The 21,547-nt window shown below is 49.5% G+C and overlaps 1 protein-coding gene across 1 annotated transcript in view; it reads right to left on the reverse strand.

Annotated features, from left to right (window-relative positions):
* TRPV1 (transient receptor potential cation channel subfamily V member 1) overlaps positions 1-20,844 on the reverse strand; it is a gene marked incomplete at its 3' end in the record, with an annotated part of 23,530 nt that extends 2,686 nt beyond the window's left edge. Inside the window, exons 1-14 of the mRNA XM_080680067.1 lie at positions 20,509-20,844; positions 19,550-19,716; positions 19,326-19,478; positions 18,707-18,847; positions 18,262-18,560; positions 16,588-16,767; positions 14,905-15,063; positions 13,664-13,759; positions 12,396-12,466; positions 10,744-10,909; positions 10,275-10,341; positions 6,325-6,644; positions 5,307-5,434; positions 3,992-4,107 (exon numbers count right to left, since the gene is read on the reverse strand). Of these exons, the coding sequence (XP_080536193.1) occupies positions 3,992-4,107; positions 5,307-5,434; positions 6,325-6,644; positions 10,275-10,341; positions 10,744-10,909; positions 12,396-12,466; positions 13,664-13,759; positions 14,905-15,063; positions 16,588-16,767; positions 18,262-18,560; positions 18,707-18,847; positions 19,326-19,478; positions 19,550-19,716; positions 20,509-20,795 (2,350 nt within the window). The 5' untranslated portion in view covers positions 20,796-20,844. The remainder of the gene's footprint in view (positions 1-3,991; positions 4,108-5,306; positions 5,435-6,324; positions 6,645-10,274; positions 10,342-10,743; positions 10,910-12,395; positions 12,467-13,663; positions 13,760-14,904; positions 15,064-16,587; positions 16,768-18,261; positions 18,561-18,706; positions 18,848-19,325; positions 19,479-19,549; positions 19,717-20,508) is intronic.
* Between the last annotated feature and the right edge of the window lie 703 nt (positions 20,845-21,547).

The raw sequence follows: 21,547 nt of genomic DNA on the forward strand, positions 1-21,547 counted from the left end.
AAAACAAACAAAAAAAAAGAAAAGAAAAAGAAAACTAAACACACCTTATCAAACTTCTGAAAACCAAAATTGAAAAGAATATTTTCAAAGCAGCCAGAGGAAAAATGACACATTACAGCAGGAGAATAACAATGCAAATAATGGATGACTTTTCCTCAGAAACAATGGAGGCCAGACAACAGAAGAGAAACATACTTAAAGTATTCTAATGTTTAAAAGAAAAAAGAAACTGTTAACTCAGAATTCTATACCTGGTGAAAATATCTTTCAAACATAAAGATATTTATTTAGCTGAAATTGACATTTTCAGCTAAATAAAAGCTGATATAAAACTAATCTAAAAAAATAAAAAGCATTATGTCACAGAAAAAAAACTAATCTATACAGTAAGTCCTCACTTAACATGGTCGTCAATAGGTTCTGTGACTTTAAATGAAACAACATATAATGAAAACAATTTTACCATAGGCTAATTGATATATATAAAAGTTAAGTTCCTATAATACTGGATTTGGCAATAATTTCTTGGATATGACATCAAAATAATAGGCAACAAAATAAAAAGATAGATAACTTGGGCTTCGTCAAAATTTAAAACTTTAGCCCTAACCAGTTTGGCTCAGTAGATAGAGCGTCGGCCTGCGGACTGAAGGGTCCCAGGTTCGATTTCGGTCAAGGGCATGTACCTTGGTTGCAGGCACATGCCCAGTAGGGAGTGTGCAGGAGGCAGCTGATCGATGTTTCTCTCTCATCGATGTTTCTAAATCTCTATCCCTCTCCCTTCCTCTCTGTAAAAAATCAATAAAATATATTTTTAAAAAATTTTTTTAAACTTTAGTACGTCAAAGGATTCTATTGAGACAGTAAAAAGAAAACTCACAGAATAGGAGAAAATATTTGCAAATCATATAGCTGATAAAGGATTAATATCCTGAGTAGGTAAAAAAAAAAAATCCCTATAATTCAACAACAATAAAACACAATTTTTAAAATGAGCAAAGGACTTGAGTAGGCATTTCTCCAAAAAATATCTGTAAGTGGAAAATAAGAACATGAAAAGATGTTCAAATCCATTAGTAATTAGAGAAATGCAGATCAAAAGTGCAGTGAAATGCTACTTCACATCCATTGGGATGGTAAAAAGAAAAGAAATGTTGGTGAAGATGTGGAACCTTCATGCATTGCTGGTGGGAATATAAAAGATGTAGCTCCTTTGGAAAATAGTTTGGCAGTTCCTCAAAAAAGTAAACATAGAGTTATCATATAATCCAGCAATTCCACTCCTACACAAAAGAATTAAAAGCAAGGATTCAAACAAAAACGTATACACCAAGTAAAGTCTCAGACATCTCACGTAGCAATATTTTCACCGATACATCACCTAGGGCAAGGGAAACAAAGGAAAAAAATAAACAAATGGGACTACATCAAACAGTTTCTGCACAACAAAAGAAACCATCAACAAACTGCAAAGGGAACCTACTATATGAGAGAACATATTCAAAAATGATACATCTGATAAAGGGTTAATTTCCAAAACATACAAAGAACTCATACAACTCAACACCAGGAAGACAAACAATCCAATTAAAAAATGGGCGAAGGACCTGAATAGATATTTCTTCAAAGAGGACATACAGATGGCCTACCGACATATGAAAAAATGCTCAACATCACTAATCATCAGAGAGATGCAAATTAAAATTACAATGAGGTATCACCTCACACCTGTCAGAATGGCTGCCATCAACAAAATCAACAAAAGACAAGTGCTGGCAAGGATATAGAGAAAAGGGAATCCTAGTACATTGCTGGTGGGAATACAGACTAGTGCAGTGGTCGGCAAACCGCGGCTCGCAAGCCGCGGTTTGCCGCTCTGTTGACTAATGAGTTTGCCAACCACTGGACTAGTGCAACCACTGTGGAAAACAGGATAAAGTTTCCTCAAAAAATTAAAAATGAAACTGCTGTTTGACCCAGTGATCGCACTTCTGGGAATATATCCTAAGAATCCCAAAACACCAACTAGGAAGACTATATGCACCCCTCTGTTCATGGCAACATTATTTACAATAGCTAAGATCTGGAAACAGCCCAAGTGCCCATCAGTAGATGAGTGGATAAAAAAAACTGTGGTACAACCCAGCTGGCATGGATCAGTGGTTGAGCATGGACCTATGGACCAGGAGGTCACGGTTCGATTCCCAGTCAGGGTACATGCTCAGGTTGCAGGCTCGATCCCCAGTGTGGAGTTTGCAGGAGGCAACTGATCAATGATTCTCTCTCATCATTGATGTTTCTCTCTCTCTCTCTCTCTCTCTCTCTCTCTCTCTCTCTGTCTCTCTCCCTTCCTCTCTGAAATCAATAAAAATATGTATTTTTTAAAAGCTGTGGTACATTTACACAATGGAACACTATGCAGCTGTTTAAAAAAAAGGAGCTCTTACGCTTTGAGACAGCATGGATGGACCTGGACACTATTATGCTAAGTGAAATAAGCCAGTTAGAGAAATATCACATGATCTCACTTATATGTAGAATCTAATGAACAAAATAAAGTGACAAACAAAATAGGTCCAGAGGTATGCATGGAACAGAATAACAGATCTCAGTGGGGAGAGGGGGGGACAGGAAGAGATTAACCAAAGAAAAATTTGGGTATATATATATATATATATATATATATATATATATATATGTAAATATATATATATATACACACACACATATATATATGCATATATTGTATATACATATATGTGTGTGCATAACCCATAGGACACAGACAATAGCATGGGGAAGGCCTGGGGTGGGGCAGGTTTGGGTGGAGGGGAGAAAAAAGGAAAAAATGGGAGACATCTATAATACTGTCAATAATAATAATAATAATAATAATAACAAAATAAATAAAAACTAAAAATGTATGCACCACTATTCATAGCATTATTCACAATAGCCAAAAAGGTTGAAACAATCCTAATGTCCACCAACAAATAAACGAATAAATAAAATATGGTATACCATATACATACAATGGAGTATTATTCAGTTAGGCACAAAAGACATACATGCTATAATTCCAATTATATGAGGTACCTAGAAGAGGCCAATTCACTGAGACAGAAGCAGAAAAGAGGTTACCAAGGATGAGAGTGGAGTGTAAATGGGGAGTAATTGTTTAAAAATGGGTACAGAGTTGCTATTTGGGATAATAAAAAAGTTCTGGAAATATATAGTGGTGATGGTTGCACAACATTGTAGATATCATTATTAGCACCTAATTGTACACTTTTAAAAATAGTAACAATGGCAAATTTTATTATATATATATATACCACAATTTTAAAAAACTAAAAACAAAGAATTAGTGAGGGGTTATACTTATAACTCAAAATGTGCTCCATGTAAGGTAAGTTAGCTTCCTTTTTAAGTAAATATCTTCAATTAGACCTTTAATGTCTACTGTTAAATGTCTACCATTAACAGTCAAAGGACTTTTTTCCTGGTAGTGATTTTCTGCTTAAGGGATACCCTTCCCTCCCCTGCCTGCCTGGATGTGGCCACACAAGGTGAGTGTTCGCGTGGCCCTGTTTGTGCCCACAGGCCTCACAGAGCTGAGTGCAGACCCTGGGGGTGAGGCCCGGGGCAGAAAAGACAGGACAGCCCATGTGAGCTCAGCCATCCAGGTGGCTGGATGTGGGCTGAGCTGCTTCCTCTGGGGCACTGAGGACAGGTGCCTAGGCCAGGTACCTGAGCCGGGTGCCTGGGCATGGGGAGCAGTCAGCGGTGCAGGTGCACGTGAGAGCACAAAAAAGTGCCTGTGACTGAGTGTGAGGGTGATTGACACTTGGGGCGATTCTAGCACCTCGCCTGCGGGGTGAGGAAGGCCTGCAAGGAGTGGTGGCAGCCAAGGCTCCACCTACCCAGCATGACACAGCATCCCCCTCCTGCCCCCCCTCCCCCCCACCCCCATCCCCTGCCTCACACTCACCTCTGCCAGAGCGCAGGGAGAAGCTCAGGGTGCGCTTGATGCCCTCGCAGTTGCCCGGGTCTTCATTGATGATGCCCACATTGGTGTTCCAGGTGGTCCAGTTCACCTCATCCACCCTGCAGGGCGAGGAGATGGGAGAGCAGGGAGCTGGCGGCCTAGGGCATTGGCCAGCTTCCCAGGTGGAGGGCTTGGCCCCACAGGCCAAACCCAAGAAGCCCAGCGATCAGGATGGGGAGACATAGCTGGTGGGGGAGGGGAGACAGGCCTGCTTTTGGGGCACCACCCTGGAGATATGTCCTCAGACCACACCATGGGCTCCAGGACTTTAAATATTGGATTCTTGGTTTGGTCTCTAATTACCAAGTGACTCCTTCTGGGCACCACATTTTCCAGGATTTAATGTCTGGGTCTCACCAGCTGAGATCTAAGGTGGGTCCACTATGCCCACAGCTGAGCACAGGGGCAGCTCCTGGACCCATAGCTGGCTCTGGGTGAGCCCCCATGCCCACAGGTGAGCCCTGAAGCAGGCCTCTATACCCCTGTACCCACAGCTGGCTCCGGGTGAGCCCCCATGCCCACAGGTGAGCCCTGAAGCAGGCCTCTATACCCTGTACCCACAGCTGGCTCTGGGTGAGCCCCATGCCCACAGGTGAGTCCTGAAGCAGGCCTCTATACCCCTGTACCCACAGCTGGCTCTGGGTGAGCCCCCATGCCCACAGGTGAGCCCTGAAGCAGGCCTCTATACCCCTGTACCCACAGCTGGCTCCGGGTGAGCCCCCATGCCCACAGGTGAGCCCTGAAGCAGGCCTCTATACCCTGTACCCACAGCTGGCTCTGGGTGAGCCCCATGCCCACAGGTGAGTCCTGAAGCAGGCCTCTATACCCCTGTACCCACAGCTGGCTCTGGGTGAGCCCCATGCCCACAGGTGAGTCATGAAGCAGGCCTCTATACCCCTGTACACACAGCTGGCTCTGGGTGAGCCCCCATGCCCACAGGTGAGCCCTGAAGCAGGCCTCTATACCCCTGTACCCACAGCTGGCTCTGGGTGAGCCCCCATGCCCACAGGTGAGCCCTGAAGCAGGCCTCTATACCCCTGTACACACAGCTGGCTCTGGGTGAGGCCGCTGCCCACAGGTGAGCAAGGCAGGCCCAGAGCCAGCTGTGGGTACAGGGGTATAGAGGTGAGCCCCCTGCCCACAGGTGAGCTCCAAGGCAGGCTTCTATACCCCTGTACCCACAGTTGGCTCTAGGCGGGTCCCCAACATCCACAGCTGGTCTGAGCCTCCCAAGCTGTGATTCCTGCTTGGGCTTTACCTGAAACACCACCTGTAGTCATCCTTGCCGTCAGGCGTGTACCCCACCTGCAGCAGCTTGCCTGAGCGGAAGGCCTTCCGCATACATTTAAGGAAGCTCTTCTCCGTGTCCAGGATGGTGATGGCTCTCTGCAGGAAGACACAAGGGCAGGGGGCAAAGGGCTCATCCAGGAGCCACCCTGGCTGCCGGTGCTGCCAAGGTCAGCCTCCCCAGGGATCTCTCCCAGGCCCGGGCGCCTCGGAGCAGGACCTGTGCCCTCTGCATAGGCTTGTGTCCGAAGCCTTGTGGTCGCCCCTCCACAGAAGGAGCTCAGCCCACCCAGCCCCCGCCCTGCCAGGCCCTGCTAGTGAGTGGTGAGCCCATGAGTGAGGTGGAGTGGCCCAGCCCCAGACCCTTCCCTGCAGAGCCCACGAAGGGATAGTAGAGGTTAAGAGCAGAGCCTCGAGTGAGACACTGCCCGGGCTGGCTCCTGCCTGGGCTACTTACTAGTTGCCCTGGACACAAAGACCTCACTTCTCTGTGCCTCAGTGCCTTCATCCAACAAGTGGGGATAGTGAATACCCACCTCAGAGCATTGTCGTGAGGATTAAATAAGAGCATGTACGTGCCCGGCGCAGAGTCAGGGCTACTCATTAAGAATGACGCTGCTATTATGGGAAGACAAGCTTGGACCAGGGGTCTCAAAAGTGTCACTGTTGGGGCCTGCCCCATAGTAGCTGCTTCCCCAGAGTATGATCTCTGGTGCCCACCCTCAACCAAGTTCCCCTGAGATGGGCACCGCAGGGATGGGGCTGAGCCCTCTGTCTCCTTCCCTCAGGGGCCCCCCAGCCCACAGGAAACACCGAGTCTATGAACACAGGCTAATGACACTGGGCAGGGGAACCCCGAGGAGGAGCCAGAGGGAGGTGACTGAGGGAGAGGCTGCTGCCTGAGCTTTCTGCTCCTCCTCAAACCCTGCAGGGCTCATGAGCCCAGCTGACACCCGCCTGCTGCACACAGACCCCACCAACCTGCCCACCTGCAGCTTCCAGATGTTCTTGCTCTCCTGCGCGATCTTGTTGACAGTCTCCCCCATGAGGGCGATGAGCATGTTGAGCAGGAGGATGTAGGTGAGAATCACGTAGGCCAGCAGCAGGATGATGAAGACGGCCTTGAAGTCGTAGTTCTCGGTGAATTCCAGGTCGCCCATCCCGATGGTGAACTTGAACAGCTCCAGACATGTGGAGTACAGGCTGTTGTAGGAGCTGTCGGGCGGCCGGCATCCAGGCCCCCGCCACCTGTGCGATGAGGTCTCAGCCACAGAATCATTCTTTCCGTCCTCAATCAGTGTCACCACCGCTGTAGGTCATGGGGAGGGAGGGGTGCAGCTGGATGGGAGCCAAGACCTCAGGCCCCCCAACATACACACCCACTTCTCCGGGTGGGTCTGCAGCGGGGACACTGTTTGGCTATGCAGCACACCTTTGTTTGCTTTATTGTTTTTGAAATATATATATATATATATATATATATATATATATATATATATATATATACAGTCCCCTTGACCAGGAGTTCAACTGAGAGTTCAAGCAGGAGTTTGACCAGGGGGTGGGCCCAGCCAGCCAGCCACCCATGGCCCATTCCCAAGGCCAGCCCCACCCCTGATCACCCACCCCCACCCCGATCGGGGGTGGGGCTGGCCAGCCAACCTCCTGCAGCCCCTCTGCCCGGCTGGCCCAGCCCAATCGGCCCCAATCGGGACAGACTGGCTGGACCCCACCCATGCATGAATTTGTGCACTGGGCCTCTAGTACATATATAATATGAAAATCGACCAAATAGCGGAATGACCAGTCAGCTGTGACACACACTGACCACCAGGGGCAGATGCTCAACGCAGGAGCTGCCCCCATCCTGCAGGCCCCGATCACCTGGTTGGGGCTGCCAGCCAACTTCTGGTCCTTTCCCCAACAGGCTCTGATCGCCCAATGGGGAACCAGGAACCTGGGGTGGGTGGCGGCTGATGCAGGAGCACCAGGGCCCACCCCCCCCCCATAGCCCCGCCGGTCCCCACACACAGAGGGCGACCACGGCGGTGGCAGAGGGTGGGGCCGGCTGTCTGCAGCCGGGGAAGATTGGCCCTGATCGCAGGCCAGGCCTAAGGACCCTACCCATGCATGATTTCATGCACCGGGCCTCTAGAATATATAAATATACATATATGCATATATATATATACCTATATACCTATATACATATATACATATATACATATATACATATACATATTTATTTATTTTTATTTTTTAGAGAGAGAGGGATAGAGAGATAGAAGCACCAATGATGAGAAACATCATCGATCGGCTGCCTCTTGCATGCCCCCTACTAGGGATCCAGCCTGAACCTGGGCATGTCCCCTGACCAGGAATCTAGCCAGTGACCTCTTTGTTTCTGGGTCAATGCTCAACCACTAAGCCATACTGGCCAGGCACACACCTTTGTTTAAATGTTTTAAAAAGCAACCCCTTCTTCAAAACTATCAGAAAATGGTCATACTATACTATTTGGTTACAATAAGAACTTTATTACCCTGGACGGGTTGCTCAGTTGGCTAGAGCATCCTACCAATATGCCAAGGTTTGGGGTTCAATTCCCGGTCAGGACACGTACAAGAAGCAACCAATGAATGCATAAAAAGTAGAACAAATCGATGTTTCTCTGTCCCTTCCTCTCTCTCTCTCTCTCTCTAAAATCAATAATAATATTTTTTAAAAGAACTCGATCATCTGCTATGAAAACATTTGTTAAAATAAATATACAAATCTATCTGTACAGTATAAATACAGTCAGCTTTGTGCAGTGCACCACCTGCTGAACCTGACATGGCAGCTCTGGACCCACACCCACTGTCTCAGTCACACCGTCTGCCTGTGCCTCTGAGAGGGCCAGAGCCGCCGGGGCCAGAACCACGGGACTAAGCAGCCACACTCTGCACTCTTCTGTGGGAACGGTAGTCCAGAGCCCGAGAGATTCTGTAGCAGCTGTGCCCGTGGTTACTGCATAACCAGTGTCTCACCCATAACCACCAACCCATAACCAGTGTCTCACCCATAACCACTAACCCATAACCAGTGTCTCACCCATAACCAGTATCTGACCCACATGGCTTAATTTCTGCCTGAGGCTACTGATAAACAGGGCCTTCAGATCAGGGCCTGGAACCCACACCAATCCCTGTCAGTCCAAGCTCCTAGTTAAAGGTGCCCATGGCCCTAGCTCTTTTGGCTCAGTGCATAGAGCATCGGCCTGCAGACCGAAGGGTCCCAGGTTCGATTCCAGTCAAGGGCATGTACCACAGTTGCAAACTCCTCCCCGGCCTGGGCCCTGGTCAGGGTGCGTGCAGGAGGCAACCAATCGATGTGTTTCTCTCACATTGATATTTCTCTGTCTTTCCCTCTCTCTAAAAATCAATGGGAAAACATGCTCGAGTGAGGACTTAAAAATAAATAAATAAAATAATAATAATAAAGTTGCCCATGACTCCCAGACAAAGATTTCAAAGTGGGCTGCAGGGCAGGGACAGTTACGTGTGAACCATGTAATAGCAGGACTCAGATGAGGATCAAAAAATTATGTGGGTGTGTCAAAAGGGCTCCCAGCTTGAAGGGGCAACTATGACAATTTCTCAGACTATTTCAGCATCAAACTAGATGGCGATAGTAAGGAGTTATAAGCCATTTTAAAAAGTGAGAATCCATAAGAAGAAAAAACCTATGAGGCTATACTTAGGTAAATAAATAAATGTGGGTAAATGGGAAGATCTTCCTTACCATAGAATTCCAGCAAATAAATGTGGAAGGAATGATGGAGTTAGGAAACCATTATTTTGACAACCATTGGGATTAGGTGACTTGGATGTGAATAAATCAGTGGGTGCTAAAAGAATTGGATGAAAGTTTGATGAGAATATTTACATAGCCTCAAAGCCCCGCCTCGAAAATTACTCCTCAATCACAAGGGGATAGATAATAACCTGACCGTGGGAGAATCTGGCAGACCCACCAAAACAAAGCAATCAAGGTTAACATCACCAGGAATGGGACACGCAGACATCGTGGGACCCCCCAATACAAGGCAGGGGAAGACACACCTCACTTCCTTGATCATCTGACCAAGAATGCACCCCTGGATCTGACCATGAGGAAATGTCAGACAGACCCAAATCGGGAGACATTGTAAAAACTGGCCTTTACTCATCAAAAATGCTAAGGTCACACAAGACAAGGAAGATTTGAGGAAGTGCTGCAGATTGAAGGAGACTAAAGAGGCATGACAACTGAATGGAGTGCATGATCTGGGATTGTCGTTTCTGTGAAAGAGTAATTAAGGCAATTAGTGAAATCTGAATAAGGTTAGTAGATTAGCTAATAGTACTGTAGCAATGTTAATTTCCTGGTTCTGATCATTATACTCTGCTTATAGAGGAGAATGTCCTGTTGTTTAGGAAATACTATATCGTGGTAAAGGCTGATCTTGTCTGATCATAAAAAACTTGCTCTCAATTTTTTTAAGTGGTGTGTGTGTGTAGTAGTAGTAGGGAGAGAAAGTGATAAAAAAGAGTGGCATGTCTTGAGGAATCAGGATAGAGTGTAGAGCGTTATTTGCACTATTCTTTAAAAAAAATTATTTTCTTTAAAAAAAAAAAACTTAGCCAAAATGTAGTTATCCTACAGGTAAGTAGCACTTGCTACCTCAAAAATTACTTATAACATTTTATGAGTAACATTTCCAGTTTCTCCTGCTCATTTCGGTGTGTTCTTTGTCCATCCACTCTGTCATCTGTAAACACACATCCCACTGGGTCCCTCCCACCCAGCCCCTGCAGAGTCCTCAAGGAGCTGAGGTGAGCAAGAGTCCTTTCCCCTGCTCCTGCGCACCACGCCCCCCACCCCCCACTCCACCGGCAGCCCTGACCAAGCCTGTTACCTGTGGAAAACCCGAACAAGAAAACAAGGTAGACAAACATGAAGCGACACAGGTCTCTCAGGATCATCTGCAGGAGAGAGCAGCTTGTTCAGAATCGAGTCCAGGCCCAGGCAGGGCTGAGGGGTTAATGTTCAGCCCAAGTGGAATCCGAGCATATGCAGGAAGTATGTTTGATGGGTTGTAGCTCAGGTGTCATTTAGGAATCATCCACAGCTCCCCCCGGCCTTTGTTCTGGTGGCAAAGGGGGTCTGTCTGGTAGGCAGAGGGTCAAGTTTTAGGGAAGCTCTCAAACCTGGGTCAAGTCCAGATTGCCTGATTGGGGTGTAATTGCTGGGGGAGGGGGTCTTCAGCCAAACCAGCCTCTCCTCAGACAATGCAGAGAGGATGGATGAGGTTTGTGGGACCGGGCCCCACATACCCATGAGGGAAACGGGCTCTGTGGAGAACCCCCTCGGGCCCTGGCACCCACCTTCTCAATCATGACGGCATAGATGCCCATCTGCTGGAAGCCACGGGTATAGTAGAGCATGTTGGTCCAGCCCATGGCCAAGGAGAACACCATGGAGGCCACGTACTCCTTGCGACGGCAGAAGTACAGCACCACAGTCCCCAGCATGAACAGTGACTGCACAAAGCTGAGGGTGGAGCGACAGGAAGCGCTGTCTAAGGGCACCCAGGAGGCCTGGCACCCCCCCCCCCACACACACACACACACAGGAAGACCCCAGCTGCCTGGGTCTCTCCTCAGAGGCACAAAGCACAGGCCATGGTGGGAGGCAGGGCTGGCTGTCCTGCCTCCTTTGGCGCATGATTCTCAGTGGGAGCAACATTGCCCTGATGGGGACAAATGTTGGTTGGGGTGGGTTGGAGAGTAAAATCGTATGCTCTTTATACATACAACACAGATATAAATATAGTATATAAACCACTATACAGTATATTTGTGGCATTAAAATTTTATGGGAGGGGCAATTGTAAAAATATTACCTAAAAAGGTTGAGAAACACTGCTTTAGCCCCAACAACCTTCCAGCCCAGTCCCCAGGAAAACAGCCTCATGGATAACAGAGAACCTAGGAGGATCCTACGCCCGTGAGGAGGGACAGGCCATGCTCTCCTGGGAAACCACAGGTAGAGTCTGATGGTCACACCCACAAACACAAGAGCAGAGCCAGGGAAAACGTCCCTCAGCCCCCTTAGGCTAGTGGGAGTGCCCACGTCAAAGCCCTGGACAGGGTGGACATCTGGATGATCCTATGGCAGAATCTGCTCAGTGGTCCCTTCTTTACTTATTCATCCCAGGATTCCTTGCTCATCATGACCTCCTCATGAGAGCTCCCCCAGCTGCACTAACACTGTAGACCACAACGACCACCTCACTCCCATTGTGTGAGAGAACCCAGCAAAATGCTGCCACTGTCCTGATGGAAGTCTATTAAAAACTGATGTCAATAAACAGGCCCCTCAGTTGAAGTTCTGCTGAAAAGAGAAACCTTACATTTGCAGAACCTTGGCCAAATAAGAACTGGTGCCAGCTGAAGTAGGTAAAGGGTTGCCTTGGGTAGAAAAGAGAGTCCCATATATGGATTTTGGAAGCTGCGAAGCAGTGGACAACTGGAAACTCACTTAGTAGACCCAAGAAAGCCAAATCTGAATCATAGTGGAAGCTGAGAACCAACTCTTTTAACCAAGGAGCCTCAAAAAGCTTAGGGGCCTCTGGAAGGGAGTGATAAGTTACCTAAAATAAGAAAGAGTGGAGCTTTTGTTCCCAAAGAGAGGGTTTTTGGACCCAGTTTAATCAAATACCAGTGAAAAGCAAAAGGATGGGGGAAATGAACAAGGGTACATCTAACTCAGACTATAAACCACATGAGCCCATGAAACAGGTCTAGCATCCCCTAGCACCTGCTTCATACCTGGCACAGAGTGGACCCTCGGTATTCATTCACCCCAAAACGTTTATGAAGTGCCTTCCATCATTCATTCAACAGGTGGTGAGGTCCTACTATGTTCCAGGCTGAGTGTATGTGAGAGAATGAGTGAGCGCTGATTGCTGTAAACTCAAGACTGGGCCAAAAGCTGTTGTCTGCTACTGAGGAATTAGAGCCAAAGGGTCACTTACAAAAGTATCTCACTGTAGCTGTCCACAAACAAGGACTTCAGTGACGGCCGCCTCTGCAGGAAATATTGAATCTGCAGGTAAATAGAGAGTAAGATCCCAGGAAAGGTTAGATGTGGCTCAGTGGTGAGCACCCAGACTGCTTCCTATAAACGACACCACATGGACCGTGGGAACGTGTCAAAGCAGAGGTTTTCGAGGGAGGGGGAGAGCATGGGTCAGGCTAGTGGGGTGATGTTAGGTGACTTGGTCAGGAGTGATTTGCACAAATAGAGAATGCAGTGACAGTGATAGCTAGAAGTAAAGACAGGAAGGAACATCACCAAAAGTTATCAACTATGGTGCTTGAGTGATGAGATTGGGCGATTCTTTTCTTCTTTTTAATTTGTGCTTTTCTTTTTCAATTTGTGCTTTTTTTCCTAATTTTCTTTAAGTATGCATTACAGCAAAAAGTCTTTAAGCAGGTTAACCAGTGCTCTCCCCTCCCTGAAAACATTGTGACTGATGCCCACGGCCCTGCTGAACGCTGGCGGCTAGGAGACCCTCTCCAGGACACCCCACACTCCCCACCCTCCCACGTGTTGAGCCCGTGTTTGCCACGAGTGCTTTTTGCCGGTTGCACTTACTGCAGTGGCTTTGTATTTTAGTATAATATAAACTACGGAAGTGAAAATGAAGATAATTGTTCCCATGAGGACAGAGTCCAGCGATTTGGAAAGATTCTTTAACAGTTACTTTAAAAATAAAATGGATGTAGCTTAGATTAAGGAAAACAATCACAATAATATCCAATTCTTTGTAAATGTAACAGTGATCCTACATTCAAAGAAAAGACTGCTCATCTAATCAAAGAACGGCCAAGGAATGTGCATCTATGAGTTTTCAGTTAAAATAAAATGGTTCCAGTATACCGGTAGATTTCTTTCATTATTCTGAGCTTTAATGGACTGTTTTGATTAATGAAGCAACTATCAATCGTGATCTATCTCTTAAGAGGCTTCCCGTCTACTTCTGTAATTAAATATTACATTCGGTAGCTATCCCTGACTGTCTGTATCCAAGACTGCTGGCCTGCAGGGAGCCCCCTACGGACGCCCACCCTCCAGCCCTGAATGCCTGGTCGGCTTTTATCTTCACCTCTGCATCCCTGGGCTCCGCAAGCAGGACCATTTCCTGTCCCATGAGTTAAACAGTGCGTGAGCACTGAGTGGTTCTCCTGGCTTTTTGTTTTGGTGACAATGGAAATTCACAGTGAGGAAAAGAATGCTTACCCCTCGGAAAAAAAAGTAGACTCCCCCTGATACAGAAAGAATCTCTCCAGTGACTCGGAAATAGTCGCCAACAGTGTATCGCAGCTTAAAGGGAGGCTGCAAGGTGCAGAGAAGTTAGTGACTCCATTCACTCATTCACTCACTCATTCACTCACTCATTCATTGATTCATCCATTCGACAAACATTTACCAGGTGCCAAGCTCTGTGATTAAAACCCAGCCCCTGCCCGAGAGGCTCAGCCGCCATCAGGAGAGAGACACAAATAAAGACAATGGCCTCTTATGGGGACACCAGCATGGACGCTCCTCTGGGGAAACTGATCCCAAAGTGTCAGTTCCAGGTGCCAAGCAGAGCATCCTATCTCTCAGACAAGTGGCAGCTCAGAGTCCCGCTGGGAGGAGGGTGATGGCATAGGTGGAGGCACTCTGACAGACCCATTGCCATCAGCTTTCCACCCCTCCCAAGGGTTGGGGTGAGCCCTGGTCTCCCAGAACTGTCAAGGTTTCCCAAGGAAGGTGGAGAGAGACATCCCACATGGGTGTGTCATCCTTGTGTTTCAGCCACCATTTCCTTTTAGCCTCCCATCAATGTTTCATAAGCACTGGTTCACTAGTCTATCTTATTTTCACTCCTCTTTTCTCTTAAAATGAAGTTATTAAATGGCCTTAATAGGTAGGTAGAGATCAGGTTTCTAAATCACATTTGCAAGCAAGGCACCTGGAAATAAAAGCAACAAAATTAAGTGTTTGGGTATTAATTCAGAAACTCAAGGGAGTCTACATGTCCTGTAAGAGGGAAAAAAATCTGGCCTTAAGCTGACCTGATGGATGGCCCAGGGCCTGGCACAGAAGAAGTGCTCAAAAGTATACGTCCAGGGAATGGATAATGAGCAACGAGTGAACAAAGGTGGGTAGGTAAGCAGGATGGCAATGGGCTTAGGGCTTATGCCATCCCATGACCCTGTGGACACCCAGCTTTGAGGAGAACTACTTCCTGAGCCCTAATTCCTGCATCCTTTCTAACCTAGGACTCCCCCTCTGCAATCAGGGACCTCAGCTGCACGGAACCAGGAGGCTAAGGGAGCAGCAGGGAACAGGAGAGAGAGGGCAGGTTTCCAGGACAGCCCGGAGAGCAGGAGTGGGGTACAGGGCCCAGCCTGGGTCTGGGGTCTTGGGGGTCTTATAGGAATGCCCATCCCCTCTCCCCACACCCCACACCGAGGCCTGAGCCCAGGCCGCACCAAGCCGTCCACAGGCCTGTAGTAGGCAGCCGTGGTGAAGATGATCATGTACAAGCAGTAGACAAAAAAGTTGAAGTAGAAGATTCGCTTGACAAATCTGTCCCACTTGTCCTGCAGGAGTCGGTTCAGCGGCTCCACCAAGAGCATGTCGTGGCGATTCTAAGGGAAGCAAAGAGAGATGAGGCTCACTCCCCACCAGGAACCATCTCAAGCCTTTATCAGCCAAAGGCACTCCACACACCCACATCTCTGCACAGGACCCACCATGACCATACCCTTGGCCCACAGAGCCGCTGAGGATCACAGACCTGAACCAGCAGGCCCCTCTGGGCCTCGTGCTCCTATGTGTACAGTGAATGAGGGGTGAAACTACACATGTAACCCTAAGTGCCCCTGACACCTCAGAACTAGCAAGTGTTGCCCGACATTCTATGCCCATTACCTTTAATAACTCACTTCTGAGCGCCTACGTCCTTATTATTCCCACAATCATGGGGAGAGGCTGGCACAGACAGAGTCTGGCACGAGGCTGCTTGGGGAGGGGCTGAGGGCAAGTGTGAAGAGGCCTCTGGGTTCTCACATTCCCAGCCCTGGGTCAGGCGGGCTATCCAGGCAGGAGTGGTAACGACTGATGCATGAGACTGAAGGCAACTAGACAGCCTTCCCTGCAGTGGGTGGGGCCGTGCCTGGGACATCATCATTACACATGTGCTTTGTGGCAAAAGTCTGGTACCCAGGAGATCTCTGTTAAAATTCAAATATCCCCAAGATGGAGGAGCCAAAATCAGGTCATCCCAGCCTCTTCAGACTATCGAGGCCAACTCCCCAGCCCGAACTTGAGCTCCTCCAATGAGATCCTTGCTCAGTGTCTTCTTGAGTGCCTTTGGGAATGGGAAGCTACTTGCTGCCTCAAGAAGCCCGTGTCACCCCAATAAATTCAATTTAAAAAAATACATCAATGAGAGAGCATTTTTTGCTCCATTCCCTTAAAGTAGTCTTAAAACAATAAAAAAAAATTGGTAATACCCAGATTGGCAGGGCCAAGGGCAACTGTGTACCCATTGGTGGTGGCCAAATGCATTGAAAAAAATTGGGGGAGGACAATTTCACAGTAGCTACTAAAATATTAAAATGTACATACTCTTTGACTTGGCAATTCCAATTCCAGATATCCTTCATAGAAAAAAATCTCAAAGCCATGCCAAGTGGCCTATAGCATCGTAGTAGCAAAAACTGGAAATAACTCGAACCTCCTTCCATGGACATTTCTCCCCATCCCTGCTGTGGAATACTATGCAGCACTGTTTTTAAATGCAGCAGACCCATGTGGACTGATATGAAATTGGCTGCAAGACACATCAGTGAGGGAAAATATTGGTTGCTCTACATCATGTATAGCATGACCCCATTTGTGTAAACAAAATGAAGCTACCTGTCTGTGATAAAAGGAGGATTCTTTCTGTCTATGTACTTCTGATTTAACTTGTTAAGGGAATGTCGTTGTATAGTGTTTGGGTGATGAAGGAAAACGGGAATGAATGGGTTGATGAGGCTGCAGGGCCTAGACCCCTGGGCAGCGGGTTTTCATTGATGAGAACGCAGAGAGCCGGCCCAGGGGTGGGCTGAGGGCTGGGGTGTGGTGAGACTGGAAGCCCTCCCTGGTCCCAATCCCAGCCCACTCACAGGGGTCTCACTGCTGCTGTAGGCGATCACCTCCAGCACCGAGTTCTTCTCGCAGGTGTCGATGCAGGACAGGTCGTAGAGGGAGGAGTGCACAGGCCCGTAGGCCCACTCGGTGAACTTCCGCGACAGGTGCCTGCACTCTGGCTCCTGGATCTCCCTCTGGAGAATATAGGCCAAGACCTGCCATGGGAATACAAGAGCCTGTTAGGGACCAGCCTGGTGCCCGCCACAGGCTGTGTCCCCACTGGGCACCAGCTCTGCTTCAGGAATAATTCTGCTTCCCAGCCCAGCTGGAGACCCCAACCAAGCACCTACCTCCATCCAGCAGCCTCGTGGAGCCACATCAAGTGATCACACCTGGCTGGTCACATCCATTTTACCCCCTATGCCCAGGTCCCAGCACCCTCCCCTCTCCCCGTGTCTTGTTGGTGATACTCAGAGTTAGAAATCAGGAATGGTGTCCTGGCTGGTGTGGCTCAGTTGGTAGGAGTGTCATCCTGTACACCAAAAGGACATGGGTTTGATTCCAGCCAGGGCACATACCTAGGCTGCAGGTTCAATACCCCATCAGGGCATGTTTCTCTCTCACATCGATGTTTTTCTCTCCTTCTCTCTCCTTCTCTCTCTTTCTCTCTCTCTCTCTCTCTCTCTCTCTCTCTCTCTCTCTCTCTCTCTCTTCCCCTGTGTCTAAAAAATCAGTGATAAATGTCCCTAGATGAGTATTTAAAAAAAAAGAAATGGCCACATGTGGACTTGGGATGGTAAACACACAACACAACATACAGATGAGCTATTATAGAATTGTACACCTGAAGCCTATATAACTTTATCAGCCAATGTCACCCCAAAAAATTCAATTTAAAAACATAAATAAAAATAAAGTTCACAAGAGCCAGTAGTTTAAACAAATAGAAGCATCTCTTGTGAGATTAAATGCTTACGTTTACATTTAGGTTTGCTTCCGTGAGACAGCAAATGAGTCTAAGAACGGAGAACTTTTTTTAAAAAAACCATTTGCAGTGAGAGAAAGCAAATTGGTAGCTGTGTAGAGTGGGGAGGGCAAAGGGGTAGGAAGACTAACTGCAAAGAGCAAGAGAGAACTACTGGGCAACAACAGTGCTCTGTATGTTGACTGGGGTGGTGGGTGCAGCTGTATGCACATCAAAACTCATCAGACCGAATACTTTATGTTGTTGTTGTTGTTAATCCTCATCCAAGTATATTTTTCCATTGATTTTTAGATAGAATGGAAGGGAGGGGGAGAGACAGAGAGAGAGAAACATCGACGTGAGAGAGACACATCCATCGATTGCCTCCCACACACGCCCTTCAGTCCACAGGCCGAGGCTCTATCCACTGAGCCAAACCAGCTAGGGCCAGACCAAATACTTTAAATGTTTCCATTTGTTTGATGTAAATCACAGCTCAATAAAGTTGATTTAAAACCATAAAAAAAAAAGAAAGAAAGAAATGGCCACATGTGCAATGCTGGGTTCTGCTCTGCTCTCACATTTCCTCTGGCTTATTCTACCAGCCTCACCCCCACACTGCCGGCAACTGTGACAGCATCAGGACTCACACCATGCGTGTGCGTGTGTGATCACAGGCATGCACAGCTAGGCAGGCAGTCCGCTTCCACAGCACCCCCAGCTCCGCGCAAAGCCCCCTCCCTACCCCAATCTTCCCGCTGCTGGCGGCCAGGGCCAGTGGCGTCAGCCCCTTTTTGTTGGTGAGCTCCTCCAGCTTCAGCGTCGGGTGGAGCTTGGCCCCCAGGATCAGAATCTCATTGTACATGCTCGTCACAAACTTGGTGTTGTCGGCCGTGTTGTCGGCCACTTCCACCAGCGCGTGCAGCACTGTGTTGCCCACCGAGTCCCGGGCACTGATGTCTGCCGGCTGCCAGGAGTTCTGCAGCAGGAACTTCACGATGCCCAGCTGGTTGGTGCACGCGGCCAGGGAGAGGGGCAGCTCGCCTGCAGCCAACACAGGCACAGAGTGGGCCTCAGGAATAGACAGCCTGGGCCCTGTGCCATCCAGCCTGCCTCTCCCTCTGTCTCCACCCCAAACCTCCCCTCAGCAATCATCACTAAGTCACGGGTCTGCCACATGGTCTCCCTACCAAAGTAGAAGCCAGGCCGCCCTTTGGTTTTCTTAAAGAAGTCCCCATTGGCCGCAGCCTGGACGTCTGCCCCGTTCTCCACCAGGAGGGTCACCAGTGCCATGTTCCGCCTCTCGATGGCGATGTGCAGCGCTGTCTGGCCTGTGGAGGGTTCGTGCTGTTGGCTTTGTGCTCATGTCCTGTAGGGGGTGCCCAGACAGGTGCTGGGGAGGCCTGGGCAAAGAGTGGCAGATGCCCCCTCCCCCCTAGTAGAGGAAGCCAGGCCAGGATCCCCTGAGGGAGTCCCTGAGGCAGGACTAGAGACCTTCAGGAATGGGGACACCAGACTGGAAGCTGGAGGAGTCACAACTGCCCAAGGATAAGAACAGCAGCAGAGAAGGAAGCCCCCAGGTCCAGAGGTCATGAGCAGCAGGCCCACGGGGGGGGGGGGGGGCGCGGGGGGGACCCTGAGCACCAGGAGGAACCAAGCCAACAGCTGGGGGGCAGGGACCCCCGGATCAGGAGATGCCGGCTTGGTGGCTGGGACAGGGAGTAAGCTGCTCAGAGGCTTGCTGAGGCACCTCTGTGCCCTCCTGGCGCCAGAAGTGCTGATGGGAGCTGTGCCGCCCCCGCCCCTCACCCTTGTAGTAGCTGTCTGTGTAGCTGGCATTGACCAGCTCCGTCAGGCTGTCCGTCTGCCGGGCAATCTCCAGGAGCAGGGGGATGGTGCTGTTCTGCCCGTCGTGCAGGTTGAGCATGGCCTTCAGCAGACAGGTCTTCCCTGTCTCTGGGTCTGCAAGATAAAGTGAGGGTCAGAGGAGGTGGCAGCGGGGATGCGCCCAGAACACACGTTTCGGGGGCCACCTTTGAACTCGCTGTCCATAAGGTGCTTCTTGCTCTTCTGCAGGAAGAGCAGCAGGCTCTCCAGCTCCTCGCAGTTATTCTGGGCGACAGCTTCAAAAATCTTCCTGCGGTCATAGAGCTTGAGCTTCCTCTCAGTGCCAGCTGGGACAGAGTCCTGGGATGACTGCCTGTGGGCCAGAAAACACCTTGGTCTCCTACACTGGGCACCCCTGGGGCTTGTCAGGGAGCAGGACGACACCCCAAGGCACTCCAAAAGGAGAAGACACGTGATATAAACCCACCCCTCCATCGAGGTGACTGTCCAGGAAGCAGATGTAACGGGAACAGGGGGTGCAGGAGCCCCAATTCTGTCCCCACCCTGCCTGTAGGTACCATCTACAAGCATGTCAAACTCACAGCCTATGGCCACCAGCCACGAGTTTGACATGCTTAATCTAGAACGTCTTTGCTGCCACCACTTCCTCCAATAGGCAGGCCCCTCGCTTCTCTGCCTGCTCGGGAGCTGGGGCTTAGAAGGCAGTTGCCTAGAGGGGGCTGGATGCAGGGTGTGGCTGGCTCCAACTAACTCAAAATCGTCCTCACGCTGGCCTTGGAGGAGGCGGAGGCTAATGGGCTTCTCGCTGGAGCTGTTTTGTACTCTCTGTCTAAAAGCATATCCTGTCCTTAAGCTTTTTGACTGGAAATCTAGGTGTTTGGGGCTAGTGAGCATTCCAGGCCTGGACACCTGAGATCAGCGGCAGCTAGGATCCGCATATATGCCAACACCCCTTGGTGACCACTGAAGGTCCTAGGAGTACAGATGCTGGAATAGACGACCCTGAAGGCTCCCAGGCTCCCCAGCTCTATGACGCTCAGCCCATTAGCTAGAGCACCACACAGTGTCTCCAGGGCTGGGGCCTTAGCCAGCTGAGCCAGTTGGCTCCTGGTGGGAAGGGAGCCAGGCTCCAGGTGCTGCTTACCTGGCACAGGTGGGGCCATCCCCAGTCTTCTGGATGATGACAACAGGACTGACTGTGATGGCCGGGCAGGAGGCTGGCTGCCCTTCCTCGTAAGAGCAGTCCATAGGAGAGGCCTCCTCCGAGTCACACTTCCCAAAGAGCCGGCTGCGGCTCTTGGCTGTGGGGAAGATGCTGGGCTTGGCCGGAGCTGGCCTGGAGTTGGGGTCTCCCTCCAGGGGGTTTGGACGGGAGTCTTCTTGTGGCAGGTCCTCAGACTCCCCTGAGTCTGAGCTCCCCCATTTCTTCATCCTTGTCCAAGAGGCAGCCTGCGGGCAACCACCAAAATCGGGTTTGTTCCCAGCTCAAGGACTGTAGGACGCTACCCCCTAACTACCCTCCTTGCAAAGGCCCCCGTGAAGCAGGACATCCCAGAGGTCCAATGCTGCTGCTCCGGGCCCCCAGAATGGAAGCTCTCAGGGGTGTTGTACCTCCCACCCCAGAGACCCAGTAACAGCCCCAGGGGCATCAGCCTCTGGGAGTGGATGGGCCCACAGCTTGGAGTCAGCAGGCTCTGAGGGGCTGGATGGATCACTCTGAATGCAGATGATACCACTGCTCTGCATCCCTCCAAGATCAGATAAGAGAAACAGGGGGAGTGGCTGTCTCTGGCTGTGCTTTCAGGCCAGAGGGCCAGCTCAACCCCAAAGAGCGGAGCAGTCTTGTCATGGAAACAGGGTGGCTGGCGGACACGTTCACATTCCAGTCTGCACAGGCCCTCCTGCCCCAGGTATCCCATCCTCAGCCACGCCCTCCCCTGCCTTTGCTCTTCCACCTGGCTGCTGCAACCATTGAGTATGTAGAGGGTTTTTTGTGTTTTGTCTTTGTTGTGGGGTGTTTGTTTGTTTGCTTCTTTGTTTGTTGCACTTTTGGTCATTTTTGTGAAATTATAACAGGCCAAGCATCCCGGCTCTGAACTTTTCTACCTTGAGGGGCTGGTGGGCCTTCGGGCCTGAGCACCTGGAGCTACGCTGGCAGTGAATGCCAGCACGTGGGGCCGTAA

The sequence above is a fragment of the Plecotus auritus genome (genome assembly GCF_963455305.1).
Source record: "Plecotus auritus genome assembly, chromosome: 7".
Taxonomy (NCBI): Eukaryota; Metazoa; Chordata; class Mammalia; order Chiroptera; family Vespertilionidae; genus Plecotus; species Plecotus auritus.